At 40.2% G+C, this 20,425-nt stretch overlaps 1 protein-coding gene across 1 annotated transcript in view; it reads right to left on the bottom strand.

Annotated features, from left to right (window-relative positions):
* Positions 1–20,425, bottom strand: part of SPHKAP (SPHK1 interactor, AKAP domain containing) — a 118,854-nt gene that overhangs the window by 28,188 nt on the left and 70,241 nt on the right. Inside the window, exons 3-6 of the mRNA XM_035008330.1 lie at positions 17,242–17,301; positions 15,501–15,635; positions 9,182–9,437; positions 4,161–7,920 (exon numbers count right to left, since the gene is read on the bottom strand). Of these exons, the coding sequence (XP_034864221.1) occupies positions 4,161–7,920; positions 9,182–9,437; positions 15,501–15,635; positions 17,242–17,301 (4,211 nt within the window). The remainder of the gene's footprint in view (positions 1–4,160; positions 7,921–9,181; positions 9,438–15,500; positions 15,636–17,241; positions 17,302–20,425) is intronic.

Raw genomic sequence — 20,425 nt, 5'->3', positions numbered from 1 at the left:
TCATGTGTACCTTCAAATATTGGAGCATGTTTGTAATAGCTATTTAAAGTCCTTGTCTGCTAATTTCATCATCTCTCTACTTCCTGAATATATTTATATTGATTGATTATCCTATTGGTTATGGGTGACATTTTTTGGCTTCGTTGTTATTTTTTTTACTCACATTTTTTTACATTTTAAAAATTTTACATTTACTTGCATTTTTTTTACATTTTTACATTTTTAAAATCACAAGAATTTATCTTGCAATTTGAGGTTCTGAATCCTTATTTGATGGGGCTTTACCCATTGAAATCCTTTGAGACTTGGGCTTAAATACCCAGGGATTTATTGTTGTCTCTTCGAAGGTCTCACAGTGCTGTTAACCTGAAATTGCTTTAAGTTAATTTACCAACTTGGGGTTTTCTGGACCACACAGATTGTGTAAATTAGAACCTCACATATGCATTAGGGAAGCTGTGGTTATAAATTCTTAGAGGATTTTCTCACTTCTACCTAGAGCCCTAACCCCAAAAGATACATCTTCTTATCAACTCCTTTTCTGGTGAGTTAACCTTTTTTACCAAGTTTGTACTTTTTCTGACGACATAACACTTCAGGATATGGAAGTTGGTGTCATTTCTAAGTCTTCACCATTCATGGACCCACAGTCTTATTTCTTTTAGAAAATGAACTTGTAGGTTAGGGAGACTGGCAAGGCCTCAAGAGCAAGCACAGAATTACTACTTTTGTTTCTATATCCTTTCATTTTCTGCCTCCGAGATTTTCATCATCATTGTTTATTAATACTGTTAAGGTCAGCCCTGTATTCAAAAGGGTATTTATGATATTTAATGTGGGATTTCTACGTGGTCTGTGGTGGGAAGATTTTTTTTAGGTTAGCTAGAACACCAGTACTGCTTGAAACACAAATGTACATCTTCCACTTCAATTCTTTACATGATTGGCACCCTTTCATCCCCTAGGTCTCATCCAGATGCCCACATTCTATCTTAAGTAAACACAGTCCCCAACCAGTTGTTCTCCATCACATTATTCTTTTTATTTCCCTCTCCTAACACACTGTAATTATCTTTTCCCAAAGGGTCTTTCCATGCATATTGTCTTCTCTCCCACTGGGTGTGTAGGAGCTATGGCAGCAGGTACTAAATCTCTATTTTCTATTGTGTGTTTAGCCCCAAGGATAGTGTGTATCACAGAATGGACATGCAAATATTCGTTGGATGAATGATTGTTTTCTTGTAGCAAATAGAAATAAAAAAACCCCACAAAATATACTTCTAAAAAACCAGATTATGCCAACAAGGGTGACATGTGAATGCTCAGAATTCTCAGCTTGGTGTTTATACCTGTGATCTCAAATTATCAAAAAGTTATATAATTGCTCTTCAATAATCTCAGAGAGGGCAGCTGAGTTAAGAACACATTACTGCCCACCAATAGGGTACGATTTTCCCAGAAATCAAGAATTGGGCTATCCTAAATCATTTACCTTCTTTATAATTGAGGGATTATTCAGGTATCTGGACAAATGTGGCAGCTTCTTATTTCCATTTGGGCATGGCTTCCATAATGAATTCTGAAATTGTTACTCTTTTTCAAATAAAAAAATAAGAAAGTGATTTTTATTTCAGTATGTTGGGCTTTTATGAAGTTTTTAGCAGAATTATGAAAATGTCCTTCAAAGAATAGCCTAAAAATATCTTCAGGACATGACACCTCCCTATGGCCAAACAGAATCAAGAGTGTCTGTGTCACCTCCTTCCCTCTGTGTGTAAGTAGGCAGGAACTATTTCACAGAGAACTGAGTTCTGTATTTTGACATATCAAATCCCCTAATTACAACACTGAGCTTAGAAAATGTGATCTAAATATAACTAATTTCCCCCTTGTAAATCTGTTTTAACAAAATTTTCACACTGTTCATAACAGGTTTCTCTTGGGAAAAAAACATCTCTTGAAATAAAGGCAATCATATACCCTAACCCCAAACAACAAAAACAACGATAAAGTAAACATTTATTGAGTACTTCTAATGGGCTAGGCACTGAGTTAAGAAGAGCTTTATCCCTATAGGTGAGTAAACTGACATAGAGAGATTAGGGAACTTGCTCAAGGTTAGTTAGTGGAGTTCTGTAACAATCCTTTATATTGCTCCACAAAGAAAAATATATTCAATGTCTTTATGTTTTGGAACCAGATTCAGCTCTTGAATTTCTAAGACTGATGATTCTATATTCTTTTTTCTTTGGTTGTTGGAAAACCAAATCAGAAGTCCATATCATGAGTTGAGAGAATGTGTGCTTGGGTCCTTATATAGAATATAAATCTAAATTAGTGGGAAGCTTTATTCATGCATATTTCCCCAATAATTTGGAAGTGTCCAGGTTGTATCTATTTTAAGCATAGTATTAGTGACATTGCACTCAAAATTTTATAATGGATATTATTTTATTTCAGTGGCAATCAGTATTTGATTTGAGCCTGCAGCCATGAATCTTATCTTCATAAATGCTCCCTAACTAGGTAACTTTCTTGGGCTAAAATTCTCGGCTGGTTTATGAAGATGTTGAAGAAGATTCTAAGTCAGACACCTGGAATCTAAAATAAGACATTTCCATTTTCATATATCTCATGTTAAGGTAATTCTAAAGAATATCACTTTGGTATTTTGTTTCTTCAACTCTTTGATCACTTTTAAAAACTTGTTTCTCCATACTTCCTGGAGGTGGTGAACACTAAAGTGAGGTATTGGTATTCCTATAAGACATTGATAAATATTGTCTAGAGCTGGAGAATTATGATATGTATGAATTTGTTTTGGTCAGCTTGGCCTGTATTCCATTTTGTTTAATTTTATGTTCTTTTGCTAGTAAGTTTTCATGTTTCCCGCCCCCCCCCGCCCTTGAATTCTTCCAAGATTTAATTCAATTGGAAAGTTCTCAGCACTAAGTGGCTAAGAAGGAAATACTCAGGTGCACCTGGACCACCACCACCCACACCTTGTAATGATGCCCTATAGTGATAGGGAGCACCTTTCTGCTTCCCTCGTAGGGGTGGGGAAGTATTAGGGATTTTCTAGAGCAGCTGAAATTTGATGAAGACTGTGAACAACTTGCCTACTGCACCTAAATAACAGGCTCTTTGTACAATAGAAATATGTCCCTGAAAAAACTACATAGGCTATTTCTCCAACTTATGTTTTCCAAGGCTAGTAGCTTAATATCTGTTTTGTTTTTTTTTTTCTTTTCTGTCTTACTTAGCTAGAGACAATAAGTCATGAAGATGAAAAGTACAGCATAGGGATTATAGTCAATAATACCAAAATACTATAATAATATATGGTGACAGATGGTGACTACATTTGTGAGCACTGAGTAATGTATAGTAGAACTATTGAATCACTGTGCTGTGCACTTGAAACTAATATAGTATGTCAATTAACTTTAATAATAAATTTTGACACAATGGTCTCATTTTCAAAAATATTATGAATTTTCTATGGAAAAGAGGAGATGTAAAAGGACTGATTCTTCCTTAAGAACCTGGAAAGAAATAATTCCTTTATCTCAAATTCAAAATGCATTGTCACTTACACTACAATTTTCTGGAAAGGAACTATTGAAATAGCAAAATTCTAATTTTACTTTGTAACACTGCCATGATTATACCATGCAACTAAAAGTCCAGCATTTGTGGGACAAGGTGTCCTTGCAAAGATCTTTAGAACAAAACAAAACAGAAAAACTTGAAAGGAGAGATGATAGAGAAATGATACCAAAATATTTAATGTCAGATTCCAATATTAAAGTTTATTTAAACTTAACTATTTTTCAAATAAGTTGGCATAATTTTCCTTTTTGCTTGAAAATTTTGATGACTGAATTTTAAGAGGTAACATAGTATGGGATATTAATTTTCATGGGGAAAATGAAACTCTATTTCCTCCATTACATAGATGAACTCCATTTGTTTTACAAATTTAAAAAAATTACTCCCAACTTTCTATTATAAGTGTATATTAACCCAGGGAGGTCATTTATTGTCTCAGGATTTCAGTTCTCACCTCAATAAAGCCCCTAGGATTTAGAATAAATACTAATTAAGATGCAAACTCCAGTACTATGCACCCTATCTAGTCTAAGGGGTCATTCACTCACCTAGGGTTTTGGCAGGCACTCACGGCAGTGTCTCCACCCCTCAACACATCTGGGACATTTTCATCTTTCAAATGCTCCTCTGCTTCCTGTAGGGGGCTGCTTTTGGAGGGGGAGTGTTCAGATTCTCCAACACACTCTTCTCTCTGATCTGTTTCGATCTGAATTAAAGGCACTTCCCTTGAGCAAAGTGACCGCCTGGCGTGGTTGACAGGCACAGCCCCATGGCATGAAGAAGTTTCCTTTTTAAAAGAATCTAAACTGCTGTGGTTTGTAAGAGGAGCAGCTTTGCTCTGAGACAACACTAGGGGATGTTTGCTTTCGGTAATGGAGTCTTTCCTTGGGTTACCAATGGACTCCTGAACAAGAAGAGTTGGCCCACTTTGCACTCTGCTCGAAGCTGATCTGTTTGCACATTTCTCCACTTGCATGGGAGAGCCACCAGAAACAGGCTCAGCCTCAGCTGCCTCGGCATCATCCACTATAATTTTATTCTTCCGCATGAGGGCCTTGATTGAGTTTGCCCACGTCTCATGAATTAACATGTTGGTGATCTGGTCCGTTCCACCTCTCCGATACAAGCAAGAGTCAGATTTGCAGAGACCCGAGGAGGAAGTGCTACTGACTGGATGTACACTTAGGAAATCTTGCTGGCTGTTTTGAGCAAAGCCATCTAAAGAGTTGGCTTTAGTGGGTGCATTCACCGTCAGCCTGGCACCCAGAGATCTGCTATCTGGCATGGACGACTGCCTGTAACACAATGGGGATCGCAGAGAAGGTGACAGTAAGCCAACTGTCCAATCCTGGCTGCTTCGTCTGGAGGAGGTGCTGTCTCTGCTTTCTCTTTCAATGTCCCTCAGCATGTACCTATAAAACTCCTCGGTTATGCTCTCGGTGCTGGACTGCTTAGAGGGACAGCTTGACCTCACAATGAGGTGGTCATTTTTGCAGCATGCCTGTTGCATGGCTGAGTTCAGGATGCTGCAGGCATTCTTGCCCGCATAGTAATCCAGCAGTAACTCAAACCCTCTTCCTTCATTTTCCATCTGGTTCACCATGAACCTGGAAAACTCCTCAGTGATGCTTTCACAGCTGGACTGCTTGGAGACAGAGCTTTCCCTGCTAACTGGCTGACTTAAGGTACTCATTAAACCTAGGCTATTAACATGAGCCTGGGCATTAGAGTCCTCTTCTGGGATGCTTTCACAGCTGGAAGCCTTCAGTCGGTTCCACCTGTCTCCACTGAGTAAGCGGTTTCGGGGATGGCTCTGGGCTTGCCAGACGCCGTCCACCATTGAGAACTCTGTCAGGTTCATGATCTTGGCTGCCACTTCATTTGCAAAAATATTGACAGAATCTGGGACATCCTCAAGATTCATCGACTCATCCACAACCCTGTTCATCAGCTTCTCTTTAAGCTCTGGGTGCTCATCTGTTTTCCTCTTGATTTCACTGAGCCTTGGTGGCTTGTGCTTCCTCACTGTGGCCCCACTGGTCTGGTTTTCCTTCTTCCTCTTCAAGGACCGGCAGGATACGTTCGGGGTAACCAGAAACTCATTCCCTCTCTTCCATGCACAAAACCAGGGTTGTTTTCCATTTGAGTTGTCAAGGCAAATTGCTGCGATTTCAGTTGCCATGGAGACAATCATCTCTGCTAATTCTTCCGCAAAGTCTGTAATGCAGTATATATCTGCATGTTTTGCCTGTAGCCCAGATTGAGCAGGAAGCAGCAAGTCATTCCCTAACAAAGACAGGTTCACTTGAACTTCGTTGTTTAGAGGGGAGGCACGATTATACTTCTCCTGGGTGTTTGCACTGGTGCCGTCCTCTGCATCCTGGGAACCTCTGCTGCCCTTGCCCACTGTCAGTGCCCATTCTCCCTCTGAAGGGGCTCTGTACTCATCCTCATTGTGCCTGAGCATCTGATGAGAGTTGTTTGGATCTTCTCCTGCAGTTCCTTTTTGATATATTTCTCTGGGGGGTGTTTTAGGAGTTGAAGAATCAGGCACTCTGGGACTACAGGGCAATTCAGATTGCAGCATGGGCTTCTTGAAGAGTCCTGACTTCGCTGGGCCCTTGCTATCTTGCTTCAGATAAACATCATCTGCAAGACTAGTGCTACACGGATTGCTAAGTGGATAGCTGCTGGAATATTCAATGGCTTTGGTCCATGTTAGACCAGAAGCCTGGTCAGGTGGCCGGCAGCTGAATTCCGTTTCCGTCCAGCTGATTGTCTCATTAGCAAGGGTGGTGGGGCCTTCCCCAACCTGTACCAAATGACTCATCTTCTTGAACGTGAAGCATATCACACTGAAGAGCAGTTGATTTGCACTTTCCATCAAGGTGTCAAGAGTTTCAGGTGAATGCCTGCTATCGTTGGGATCAATTATTTTTTTTTTCTGGTGAGCTTCATCAATGCATTGCTTCAGGATAACATTGGACAGGGTCTGTGCCAGGTCATTCCTGAGGACATTTTCTGAGCACAAGATCTGAGGCTTTGAAGCAGTTTCTATGATTCTCTTGCTCATTGATTCCATGAGGTCTCCAATGCTGCTGCAGGGACTGGGCCTTGTTAAAACCAGAGCAGCTTCCTTGAGCAATGCCCAAGCAATGGCCTCATTTCCCAGCTCTATGTTCCCCACTGTCGCCAGTCTGCAAGGTGAGGGGGCTGCTGCACAGGCCTCAGTTGCACACGAGAGGCCTCTGGGAGCCTTCACTTCTCCTGTTTCACCCAGGCCACACACAGCAATGGCACTTGCCACCTGAGTCATGCCACAAAGAGCGGATGGAAAGGAGTATTCACTGATGGATGGCTCCTTGAGTACTTGGGATATTTGAATCTGCAGCGGTTCACTGCCTCCCACTGGATGCGGTGAAACCAAAGATTCTTGCTCCATTTTGAGGCTCTCTGTGGCCTGAGGACTGGAAATGGTTCCAATCACAGTGGCCGCACAAGCCAATGCGACTTCTAGAGCACTCTGAGGGTGTCTGCGGGACTTCTCTCCAGAGAGGACACCTGAGGTTTCAACGGAGACCTCCACCTCAGACCATGAGGCGATGCCCGCCTCAGGCGCGGCATCACTGCTATCTGGACTCTGAACAATGACGATTTTGGGGAGCTCATCCCATGACCAAGGGCCCACCATACCTTTGGTGGAAGAGCCACTGGGTAGCAGAGCATTTCCGACAGAAACACTGACTGCCGATTCCTGGGGCAGTGTAGGCTGAGAATGGGACAACCGAATAAATGCGTCTTGCAGCACGGATTCTGCTAAATTTGTGGCATACTCGCCAGTTGTGGCTTCTCCATCTTGTTTGGGAGGAAGGGAGTTTATACCATCTTCACGGTCCCCTGGGTCTAAGCTATTGTCATGCTCAGCGAGGGCACCATAGACGGGAGGCCCACCGTTCTTAACCATCCTGGAGAAGTAAGTGTCCCCTGGAATATACGGTGCCTGGGATTTTTCCATGTGACCTTTAACATTTCCTGAATAGTAATAATTTGTGGTTGGCCTCTCCTTCTGCACAGCTTCATCTTTCCATTCTGATGGCTCGGCCGATGCACCGAGGCTCTGCAAAGTGGTGTCTGCTGCTACTTTTTCCAGAGATCCTTCTGCTTTCATCGTCGGATGATATTTGCCAATACGTTTGTCTTCCAAAGCATAAAGCAACTTTTCCTTGTTGCAATTCCATTCCTCCTGAGTGGCTTCCTTTGGTTTTTTACTTTCCAAAACATTAGCCGAGATATTTATATTTTCATCACCTAGTGAAGACAAAATGAGGGCTCACTATTACTTTTTGGATAGCAGGATCTCATGAGTCTAAAATAACAATTACTTTTAAAAAAGGCCTTATAGCACCAGGGTTCTCCCCCGCCCAAAAAAACAGCATTTATAATGTTCCTTCAAGACAAGTGAATCTGAAGAGGTTTTTGAGTTTCATTATGGAGCCCCACTCAACAAAATGGCTTTCAATGTGGGATATTAATGTCAGCACTAGAGTGGGAGAAGATAGCACTGGGGAACTGAGTGCTGATCACCTTTCTTTCTTTTTTTTTTTTCTTTAAAGATTTTTATTTATTTATTTGAGAGAGAAAGCATGAAGGGGGTGGGGAAGGGGCAGAGGCAGACTCCCTGATGAACAGGAAGCCCGATGAGGGGGCTTGATTCCAGGACCCTGAGATCATGACTTGAGCTGAAGGTGAACGCTTAGCCAACCGAGCCACCCAGGCACCCTTGATCATCTTTTTCCATGGCTCCATGGGAAAAGTAACCCAGACGGTTGCATCTTAGAGCTTCCCAGTGCAAACGGAAGGAGGAAGAAGAATGTTTACAGCAACCTCCATAGTAAGCCTTCTTGCAAAACTTTGCTCTGAAGTTTGGGTAGGACTGACAACAGCATCTGCAATATCCCTTCCTCTGTGGCTAAGAGTGGGGAAGAGGAACACATCGTTCACTGAGCTCTTTGAATCGATCAAAACTGAATAAATGCTAAGTGCTAAGTGTTATTTCCTTCTGTCCTTACCATAATAAAAGGTAAATATCATAAATACAAAAACCTGAATATAGTAAATGTAACAGTGCTAGAGGCATTATTATACTCCCAAATACTGGATAAAGAAACTGGGGCTCAGAAGGACTAGGTAACCAATCCAGGCTTCATAGTCTCAAAGAGGCAGTGCTAGAACTAGGCCAGTTGATCAACTAAAACGTGGCTTTGTGGAAGTCTCAGGGAAGATAACTTTCCTCCCTGTGATAGTCTTAGCCTCTTGGCAGGCAGGAGGATGTCCTTCAGCATCCCTATGCATTGTTAGGAAAATGGAGCCATCCAACCATCAAGTCTAAGTGCATGAGTCCGCATCCTCACACATGGTCTGTTATCCTCCTGCCCTCCCTAAACTTGGTATGTGAAGATTGTGATGTGTCAACCAAACTGACATGGCCTGAAACTTTCCCGAAATTTCACTCATTTTTAGAGGGTGACTAGTTTCAGGATGTGCATTTGTTTCATGGGGTAGTTCTCACCGCTCCTATAGTCTTCCACCTCGCTTTCCTCCTCCAAGTGCTCAGAGGCGGTGAGAAAGTCCTCCTCGATTGAAGACAGAGAGCAGTTGGTGTCATCCTCCACTTTTAAGATGTTTGTTTCCAGGTGGAGCTGCCGCTCCTGCACCAGTTCGAGACCGATCAAAAATTTGTTGATTTCAAAGATGATGCAGTTGGTACTGTTTGCCCTGTTCCCTCTCGCACACTGGACCAAGCAGATATCTGGCAGCCAAGGGCACTGAAAGTAGAGAGGAAAAAAGGCATTTATTGAAAGAGAGAATAAAAAACCATTGCTTCTGACCTTTCTTCTTCTACCAGTCTTTCTTGTTACAAGGAGCGGGGGATGTTTAAAATATTTGGAATATCTTCTGGGATTTGATTGATGCATGGTTTGGAAAAGATTCAAGTGCTATTCGGGCACAAAGGGTACCTAGGAGAAAGTCTGACTTCGGGGAAACTAGACCAGTTGCATCACATATTTTTGTTGTCGCCTGTCAAAGCAAAAGTGGCACCGGGCAGAGTTAAATAGGTTAAGGAAGACTTTCTTCAAAGCTCTTAAAGTAGGAAAGAGGGGCCAGAACCGACCTGGACCACAAATCCACTGAAACAACAAGCACAAGGGCTTTTAAGAGCTGTATCAGAGGGCTGCAGGCCTTCTGCACTTGCTGATTGGCTTTATCCAGAGGAAAAGCTAATGTTCTTGTATCTGCATGGCAGGAGGTGGTTTTGCAAATCGGAGTCAGGCTCCTGATGAATCTAGGCTCCCATCGTTCCACACAGAAAGGGAAACTATCTTTGATGATCTTACTTCAGAGATGGTTCTCAGGTCTCTGAAAAAGATACTCCTGGGCTTTAAACCTGGCAAATGATTTACATCTCAAAGGGGCAGAGATTCCTAACGATGTTTTCTAAAGTAAATGTTCTAAGAAAAGGGTGTCAGTGCCTGGAGTCAGGAAGAAGCCTGTCTGAAGTCTAGTCAAAGCTGAGGGGAATGTTGAGGCGTCTTGGGCACCCTTCTTGATTAACCCGAGTCCCAGCTTTTCAGACCAAGATCCTTTTCTGCCTTGGTGATGTTCAGTAAAGTCTCTGCCAGTATTTCAGTATTTCTATTAACTACAGTTAGAATTTATAATGTGTATTGCTCATCTGAAGAAGCAGACACAATGAGGTACAAAGAAGTCCCCTGGAAGAGCACTGATTATTTCTAAAAGGCCAGCATAAACAATGAATCATGGAACACTACATCAAAAACTAATGATGTAATGTATGGTGATTAACATAACAATAGAAATAAAGAAAAATAAAAAATAAAAGGCCAGCACATGAGGAAAGCAGTGATAAGGAGGCCCAAATCATTGGATGGTGTCCCTGTGAGACCTATTAATTCTGTTCTCTTCTAGGGTGACAGACCATATCCTTATTCTCCACTACGAACTTTCTGCTCTCCATATTGTTGTTCATTAGAATAGTAATAAAAGTTTCAATTGCTCCTGCACAGATGACTAGTAAATTACAAACATGTCTTGTGCGTTGGAATTTTTATTTTCATAAAAGGGACAATACACTGATTTATAGTAATTTTTAACAGAAAATTCTTTGAATGGAAACAGGAATTAGTGGGGAGGAGAAAGCTAAATAAATTTATATCAAAGTGGAATTTGAAATGTTTGGGGGAAATAGTCTACGTATACATGTTTATCTTACAAAGAGGATTATTTAAATCAAATGCTTATCTGCATTTAGAGTTCATTGGGTCTAATCCTAGTTAACTTGCCATTTTGGAATCCTTGAGTCTGAATACATGTGTGTGTAAAGGGTAAGTATGTGTACATGCAGAGAAATACAGACACATAGACATCCATATTGTATTTCTGAAAGTAGTGTATCTTTTTTCTTACATAAATGTCATTTATTTATCTATTTGGTTGAATATTATGATTAGAATAATTCCAGGACACTTGATTACAAAATGAAAAATCCAGTCATTCTCCAAGGGGCCCAAGGGGGCTCAGAAACAGAATTGATCTATGTGCTTATGTAATTAGGTCTGTTTTTCAAGAAAGGGGTTCAAACCTCATTTTTCAAAGTGTGGGTTGTAGACTAGCAGCGTGGCAGATTGTTAGAAATCTATAATCTCGGGACCCACCCCAGATCCAGTAAATCAGAAACTGCATTTTCAAGAAAAATCTCTTGGTGATTCCTATATGCATTAACATTTGAGAAGCACTGGTCTATAGCTTTTATGAAATTCACAAGGGGTCTGAGATCCCCCACGATGATGAGGAACTAATGCTGTAGAGTAACAGTAGCTGGCTTGATTACTTTTATTTCCAAAGAATTCAGACATAATGCACTAACTTGAAATTTACAAGATACTTTCTGGGTGTCTATTATATGCAAGGTATGCTGGACGGTAGAAACATGAATTAGATGGGGGATGGGGGGGCACAATATCCTGCCAGTGGATCAGGCATGAATAAAAATAATTATAAAGTTGAACTAAATGAAGTTACCATATTTATAGGTAAAAAGGGTTGTGTATTGGCCATTTTCTATCATTCAGATTAAATATTTATAACATAAGGTTTTATATATCGTGGCAGGAATCAAAAGAGATATTACTAAATCAACATGAGCAGTTAAGTAATACCTCAAAATAACCTTAGAGAAAGGATTGTATGAAATGTGCAATGTTCCACGGCTACTGCATTTGTAGAAAGAAAATATATTTTCTTAACTATCTTCTTGAAAGTAAATAAACATCCTAGGAGTCTTAGGTAAGTGAAGGCCAAATGATACAACCTGTAAAATAATGGCAGGTATTGTTATATAATTTTTATTGTAGTCTATTAGGTGCTTTGACTATCCTATTACCTTTAAGGCACACATGGTTTCTATGAGGTTGGTGGTGCCATTACTCTTTTACAGAAGAGAGATCAGACACAGAAAGGCTAACTGATCCTTTCAAGGTTACACAAATATAAAATGGAAGAGCCAGCACCACAATCCAAGCCTGTTGGGCTCCAATTCCTATGTACTTTCCAATTCGCCCCATGGCTTTCTGGTCTAATCAGCAAAACTCCAATACCCAGTGAGGATGTGCAATTTGGAAAGAAGAGTGGTTTGCATCTGGACCTCCTTGAACTCATGCATGCCCAGTAAAATTACGTGTTCATCTCATAGAAAGGACAGACACAGTAGTAGATCTTATTATTGTACCTAATATGCATCTCTGAAATTTTTTTATTTGGGAGAAAAGGGGGAGGGGACAGGGAGAGAGAAAGAATCTTCAGCAGGCTCCAAGCCCAGCACAGAGCCCCATGTGACGCTCAACCTCAGGACCCTGAGATCATGACCTGAGCCAAAATCAAGAGTCAGATACTTAACAGACAGAGCCACCTGGATGCCCCTTATTCTGCATTAAATAACATTTTCTTTCTACTTCACCTTTTTGGACATGGAAGCAAAACGCTTTTCATTTGAATAGTCCTTCTCAAGGTGGCTTCTTCTTATTTTATTAAATCACTATGTCTAGTCTCTGAGAATAGAGGAAAGTTATTTTTTTAAATCTCCATGTTATAGACTAGGAAATTATAGTTGAGAGAGGCGAGGTAACTTGTTATCTGGACTACCGAAAATCTTTGGCGTTGCAATTTCCTGGGTCAAAGGTGCCAAGTGGCTTGTTGATTCCCTTCTTCACAGGGTCACTGGGAACAATAGATATGCCCTGGGGACTGCTTTAGACTTCTTCCCCTTAGCCCAGCTCAAATTGCCTATGCCATATTTCCATGATTATTTGTGGATTAACAGGTAACTAACTCTCATGAGTCAGGGCAGCCAAACTGAGACTATCCTTAAACAATTAGGTTATGGCTATGGTTGGCTAACATGGGATTCCATATTGATATGCTGCCCAACATTGCTGATCTATTAAAACACATGGACTGGGGTACCTAGAAAATGAGGTAGACCTTTGGGAGACTGTAGAAGGGTGAAGTGCTATGTAGGAAATGAGGGGGACTCTTGGGATAGAGAAGAATGAAATGTTTAAGAGTGCCACAGCTTACAGGCAATTCTTGACAGCTCTTAGGAAAAGTATGCCGAATGTTAAATATGTTTTTGATGGATGATATTTGATGAGTCCTGGGCATTTGGACTTTCCCTGACCCCAATTAACATCTGTGCTGCTTTTGTGACACCACATCATTCAATCTTCTTCTGGTTTTCATACCCTGTGGGGCACCATTTTCTGGTCTACCCACGGTCCAAGTGATTTACATGGAGTTAATTGACCTCAAACTCTGAGGTGATCATGTGACCCAGCCTGGCCAATCGGAACACTGCAATCCTCAGGCCATAGTGATTGGTTCAGAAATGGGCACATGACACATGAGAGCCAATAGAACACAATTAGACTTTTGCTGTGAGTCACCTGGAGGAGACAGTCACTCTTGCTCAACTTGAACCCAAAGGGATAGTGCCTCCTCCTGGGAAGAGACTTGTCTGATGGCTGGTACAGAGAGAGAAAGTCCGAAAGAGGCCACAAGGGGAAATCCATGTCCTGAATACACTGTTCAAATAGCTGTAATAATCTACCCACTATACTTTTTAGTTACATTCCTTTTATACATTAGCCAATTTTCTGTTATGTTTAATTACATATCCTAATAGGCCTGGTGCAAAAATACTCTTTTAAAACTCAGATGTGAAAATTACTTTTTGTCATCATAGTTTTGCCCAATATAAAGAGAAGGCACTTAGAACCATTTCTGTTTTCTCTTTTCAGGTGATTAATTTTACCACTAAGAAAATGTGTTATTAAATTGACCAGGAGAAATTTTGTTCTAGTCTTTTTTTTTTTAAAGATTTATTTATTTATTTTAGAGAGAGAGAGAGAGCATGAGCAGGAGGGGGAGAGGGAGAGGGAAAGAGAATCCCAAGCAGACTCCACGCTGAGCACAGAGAGACATGGGGCTTGATCTTAGGACACTGAGATTACCACACTGAGATCATTGCCTGAGCCGAAACCAAGAGTCGGAAGCCTAACCAATTGCACCACCCAGGTGCCCCTTTTCTAGTCTTGATTACCAAATTGTAATAGGCTGTGTGCAGATTTTTACAAAGCATCTGGACTAGATGCAAATGGGTGGATTTCTGAGTTTTTTGATATTTTGAAGAACTGAAGAATAAAAGAATATGTTCAAATTTTCCAGCAAAACTGAAACCCAAGAAAGAACGACTGGAGGAAAACAACTGTTCATCATTTTAATTTGTAGCTGTGTTATGTGTCACTATCAGCATACCTTATTTGGGAAGATCCACGATCTTTGATACAGTGTGCCTTTAGAAATCTTATATTTGTTTCTGTAAATCACCTAAATGATTTAGAATTGTAAAAATTTAAAGAATGTTATAATGATTTATCTAATAACAAAGAACATCAGTATACTGAAAAAGAATAATAGTGTCTGAATTCTTCCTTTATTTTTAATAATGCTCATTTCTTCTAGGAATTTTACTCTTTAAGGAAAATTCACTCTTTAAGGACTCACTCACTCACTTCACTCTTTCTAGGAAACTCACTTTCCATCCATAGGGTTACTATCCTATATTTATTAGCCTGGCTCATTTAGTATATCCTAAGAAATAAATATAAGAAGAAAGAAGAAATGCTAGGATTCTGGGACCATATGGTATGATTTAGAATTTTGGTATTGTTTGTGAAACAGAAGATGAGTCTTTTTTTTTTTTTTCCCCAAAAGAAAGTCCCTGTTCACACTTTCTTTTTTTCTTTTCTTTTTTTTTTTTTTTTAGAGAGCGAGCGAGAGAGAAACAGCATGAGAGGGGAGAGGGTCAGAGGGAGAAGCAGGCTCCCCGCTGAGCCAGGAGCCCGATGTGGGACTCGATCCCAGGACTCTGGGATCATGACCTGAGCCGAAGGCAGACGCTTAACCATCTGAGCCACCCAGGCGCCCCAAGTCTGTTTTTGATTACCTAATAGATTTGAAGAAAACCAAGCTAAGCAGTCAATGCCCAGTGTGTCTGCTCTAGTTAGCATCATGAACTTGAGAAGATAATAAATGTTAGGCATTGAGGTAAGGGAAGCTCTGTCAAACTCTGAGTGGCATATTTAGAAGAAATACAAAAGAAGACTCTTCTTGATTACAAAGAGATTTTGGGGTCCTATGCTATGGGAGCTTATGTGTAGCATCTGTTTGAAGTTCATACTGACTTGTGCCAAGAACTGACCATAGATAACTTATCACTAATGAATATTTTACCAAGAGCTTACATCGCTTACCTGTGAAAGTTCAAAATCTGCCTGGAGATTTCCAGATGTTAACCCACTTAGAAGGACGATTTCATTTTCTTTTGGCTGTTGGACATTCATGGAGCTGATGAGTTTTGGAAGATCTGGTGAAACATTGACCAATTTCTGTAGAGGAAGAAATTAAGTAGTTTAGATAATTTCTTTTCACCTCCAAAACTCTACCCCAAAACTATTTATTTGCAAAAATAATACATAACGTATGCAAGCAATAGATTACTTAATCTACTAAGATGATTACTAGAAGAGATTGTGTGAAATTGAAACATAAAGGCTTAGATTGGAATAGAAAATTACTTAAACATAAAGCTTTAAAAACTCTTTAGTTCTAAATTTTCCAAAGTAGATATTTAATAAATACTGTCACATCACAAGTATACATAGTAAGGATTTTTTTCCCTTTTAACTCTTGTAATAAGAGATTTGTTGACTAATATTATTGACAAAGGTCAATAATAATCATATCAATAATAAAATAATTTCCAATATTGATTTTGCTCTATGTACTAGGTGCTATGCTAAAGACTGTACATACATTACATCTTAGTACATTTAATCCCCACAACACCCCCAAATGGATTAGGTACCATTATTATTTTCTTTTTACACATAAGTAGCCTGAGGCCCAGAGATTAGTTTATACAAGGTCATATAACTAAATCAGTGCCAAGTTTCTACTCTTAGCCATAGCAGAAGACTGTCTCAAATCACTTGTATAAATCTTCAAACACACAGTCCCTAAGATGCCAACTTGCTTTGGTCTCTCCTGCTCTCTTTGACAGACACTGTCTGCACCATAAGTCCATTAAATGAAATCATATGTAAAAATTTTTTTCCCCAAAATCCCTCCAGGACTACACAGATGAATGATATTTGAAGCTCTGTGGCAATCTATAATGGATAATCTGTATGGGCAATTGGGTTTGAGAAACTTCAAACGCATTTGCAGCATTGTCAAGAAAAAACATTATAGGAATAATTGAGTGATCACAGCCCCACTGTTCTGATTGTCAACCTGCAAATAGTGTCTATTACACCACTATATTATACCAAATAGTGAGGTCAAACCATCTTCAGCTTTGGGTATGAAAGGATAATCATATCACACCAATTAATTCTTCCTATCAGACCCCCTATTGACTCTAGTCCAAAGGATTGAGGGGCCCTTCAATTTCTTGCATGTTGTCAAGGATTTACATCAGGATCCTCCAAACTTGGATGAGTTTGGAATATGTATTTGCTGCAGAATGCAAAGAGTCTGAGCCCCAGTTGAGTGTAGGACTGGGAAACCAAAGTTAGGGACAAAATGTTTGATAAAAGCAGCAGGAAAGAGCAGACCTGAGAGCCACAGAGAAGGGTTGGCTGGTATCAAGCAGATTTGGAAAAGCCTTGGAAACATCATCTCAGGCAGGGTGTTTGAGAGCAGAGGAGGTGGGGGCAGAGAAACCCACTATCAGGCCCTGCGGGCAGGGGAAAACACCTGTTTGGAGAGCAGCTCTATTATATTGGGAAAGCAAGGTTCCCAAGTATAAGGAAGGCAATCTGCGTGGGAGGTGGCAGGGAAAGGGTCAGGGAATGGGTTGTAATGAAGCCATTCAACTAAAGAGTTTCCAACTGAATGAGTGCTATTTATAGATAAAGTCATGTCTGCTCTCTGGTCGGTGCAGCCAGCCTTTGTTATGAGCTCCCAGAGAGCTCATGTTCCCAGTGTTACCTGCTGCAGGTGCTCCGTGCTGCACGCATCCTTATTCACATCCAGGTTCACGAAGCAAACCTGGGAAAAAAACCCAAAACAGCCAAGTAAGTGAAAAATGTGGCAGTTCTTTTCGAAGAAAGCATGGAATCCATTTGGAGAAAATGATTTGAGAATCCTGCACATTTTGTACACTTGGTCTGACACAGAAACAACCACTGTACCTTTGGGCTTCTGTGTAAACCTCTAACACCCTAGTCACAATTCCCTTGATCCCACTGCACGCCCTCTTCTATTCATGTCCCAAAAAATGAAACAGTCTCTATGTATTCAAGTCAATGTAAGTCACAACAAAATCTTCAGACTTATAAAGGGTTATAGAATCTCATGAAATAGGAGAAAAGACTCGTAATACTCTAAACCTCTGTTGTTGTTTTTTTTTTTTTAAGATTTTATTTATTTATTTGACAGAGAGAGAAAGAGCCCAAGCAGGGGGAGTGGGAGAGGGAGAAGCAGACTCCCCGCAGAGCAGGGAGCCCTATGAGGGCTCGATCCCAGGATCCTGGGATCATGACCTGAGCCAAAGGCAGACACTTAACCAACTGAGCCACCCAGGTGCCCCTAAACCTCTGTTTTTAATTGCAATGAAAATTCCTCTCCATTTCTCTTTTTTTTCTCATCCCCCCACTTTCTCCTCTTGTTTTCAATCCAATGCATGATAAGCAGATTTCTCTTTGTTTCATGGTTTTTGTTCATTTATTTAATCCTGTTGTTTAGTTTGCCCCTTTTTAGCCATCTTAAATAAATGTCTGAATAAGCTAAAGTATGAAACCAATAGCGACAATCTTAAAAAATAATTCAGAACAACAACAAGAAAATTGTTGTAGCTTAAATCTCAAATACAGCGCATAGAAAAAAGTCTACTATAGGCATTTGCTTGGAGATGGGGAGAAGAAAACTTAAAACATAAAGAAGTGAGATATATTCTTTTCTTTCCCCTTAAATAAATAAATTTAATTTAATTGAAATCTTATTTATTTAATTATTGAGTATGGTTGGCATAAAATGTTACATCAGTTTCAGGTGTACATAGTGATTCAAGTTTTTTACTCTTAACAAGTTAATTTGCCCATATAAAACTGATAACATTAAATATCTGGATATTTATTTAGTCAGATGTTTGGACTTATGTAGATGCTTGGAAGCATATGGGGCCTTTCATTTCAGTTGTTTGGGGTTATGGTTTCTCAGAGGCCATCTTTTCTCTTTTTGTGGTTAAAAAAACATAATTGAAAGATTTGCAGTAAGTCTTTAAGAACTACAATAGTTATACATTGCTATAGTGTAAAGCTCACTACTGTTTTATTCCCCCAATGGAAAGTTTTCTTGATTTCTGAACTCACAATATTTTTGCAGCATATCTCTAAGATACAGTATCTGCTTGTTAAAAATAACCTGATGGGCATTTGGGGGAAAAAGGGGAACGAACTGCCATCCACACTCTCACTCAGAGGCTCTCCTCCATTGGGTTAATAGGATGTCTAAATAGGAACAAGGCATGAGTTCCTTCAGGGGCAGCATGAAGAGAGGCATGAATAGCAGATAGTGCTTGGAAGGAGTTCATGGTTTATAGCAGTTTGTGAATATTCATACAGTAATTGGAACTTTGCCCTTGGAAAACTGGTTCAGTATCTGTTCGTACTCAGTGGCTTTGAATAACATGCAACTGGGACTGCATTTACTGAATTGATTAAACAGTTTTCCAGTCACCTTAAAGAAAGGTGTGTTACCTTGTCCTGGCACCACAAGGCTCTTATCTTCTATCACAGTGGGAGAAGATAACGCAGAGACCAAGGGAAGTAACTACTTCTCCGCCCTCTGATATTGTCTTTTGTTCTCTGAAGATGAATTTTCTCTCCATTCTGGGCTGCGGTGTGAAACCCTGCCTACATTTGGAAGAAACCCTCCATACTTGCTAGCTGGGCCAAGACCAGAACAAAGCCAGACATAAACCAATCATTTGCTTATACTTTACACATATATCTTTCCATATCTTGGTGGCAGAGGATAATCCAGGTTTTCAGGACCTGATGTACATATAATTTTGGAGGAAATTCTTTAAGAAAAGGAAAAACAATAGGAAAGAATGTCCAATGGAAAAAAAGGCAATCTCTTCAACAAATGGTGTTGGGAAAATTGGACAGCCACATGCAGAAGAATGAAACTGGATTATTTCAATACACCACACACAAAAATAGACTCAAAATGGTTGAAAGACCTAAATGTGAGATAGGAGTCCGTCAAAATCCTAAAGGAGAACACAGGCAGCAACCTCTTCGAACTTCAGCCGCAGCAACTTCTTCCTAGAAACATCGCCAAAGGCTAGGGAAGCAAGGGCAAAAATGAACTATTGGGACTTCATCAAGATAAAAGGCTTTTGCACAGCAAAAGAAACAGTCAACAAAACCAAAAGACAACCGACAGAATGGGAGAAGATATTTGCAAATGACATATCAGATAAAGGGCTAGTATCCAAAATCTATAAAGAACTTATCAAACTCAATACCCAAAGAACAAATGATCCAATCAAGAAATGGGCAGAAGATATGAACAGACATTTTTCCAGAGAAGACATCCAAATGGCCAACAGACACATGAAAAAGTGCTCAACATCACTCGGCATCAGGGAAATCCAAATCAAAACCTCAATGAGATGCCACCTCACACCAGTCAGAATGGCTAAAATTAACAAGTCAGGAAATGACAGATGTTGGCAGGGATGTGGAGAAAGGGGAACCCTCCTACAATGTTGGTGGGAATGCAAGCTGGTGCAGCCACTCTGGAAAACAGTATGGAGGTTCCTCAAAAAGTTGAAAATAGAGCTTCCATATGACCCAGCAATTACACTACTGGGTATTTACCCCAAAGATACAAATGTAGTGATCCAAAGGGGTACGTGCACCCTAATGTTTATAGCAGCAATGTCCACAATAGTCAAGCTATGGAAAGAGACAAGATGTCCATTGACAGATGAATGGATAAAGAAGATGTGGTATATATATGCAATGGAATATTATGCAGCCATCAGAAACCCCCCCGAAATCTTGCCATTTGCAGCGACGTGGATGGAACTAGAGGGTATTATGCTGAGCAAAATAAGTCGATCAGAGAAAGACACGTATCATTATGTTCTCACTGATATGAG

Source organism: Mirounga leonina, unplaced genomic scaffold (genome assembly GCF_011800145.1).
Source record: "Mirounga leonina isolate KUSES-001 unplaced genomic scaffold, KU_Mleo_1.0 Mir_151, whole genome shotgun sequence".
Lineage (NCBI taxonomy): Eukaryota > Metazoa > Chordata > Mammalia > Carnivora > Phocidae > Mirounga > Mirounga leonina.
Note: the sequence above shows the minus strand (reverse complement) of the source record. Positions and strands in the feature narration are given on the sequence as shown.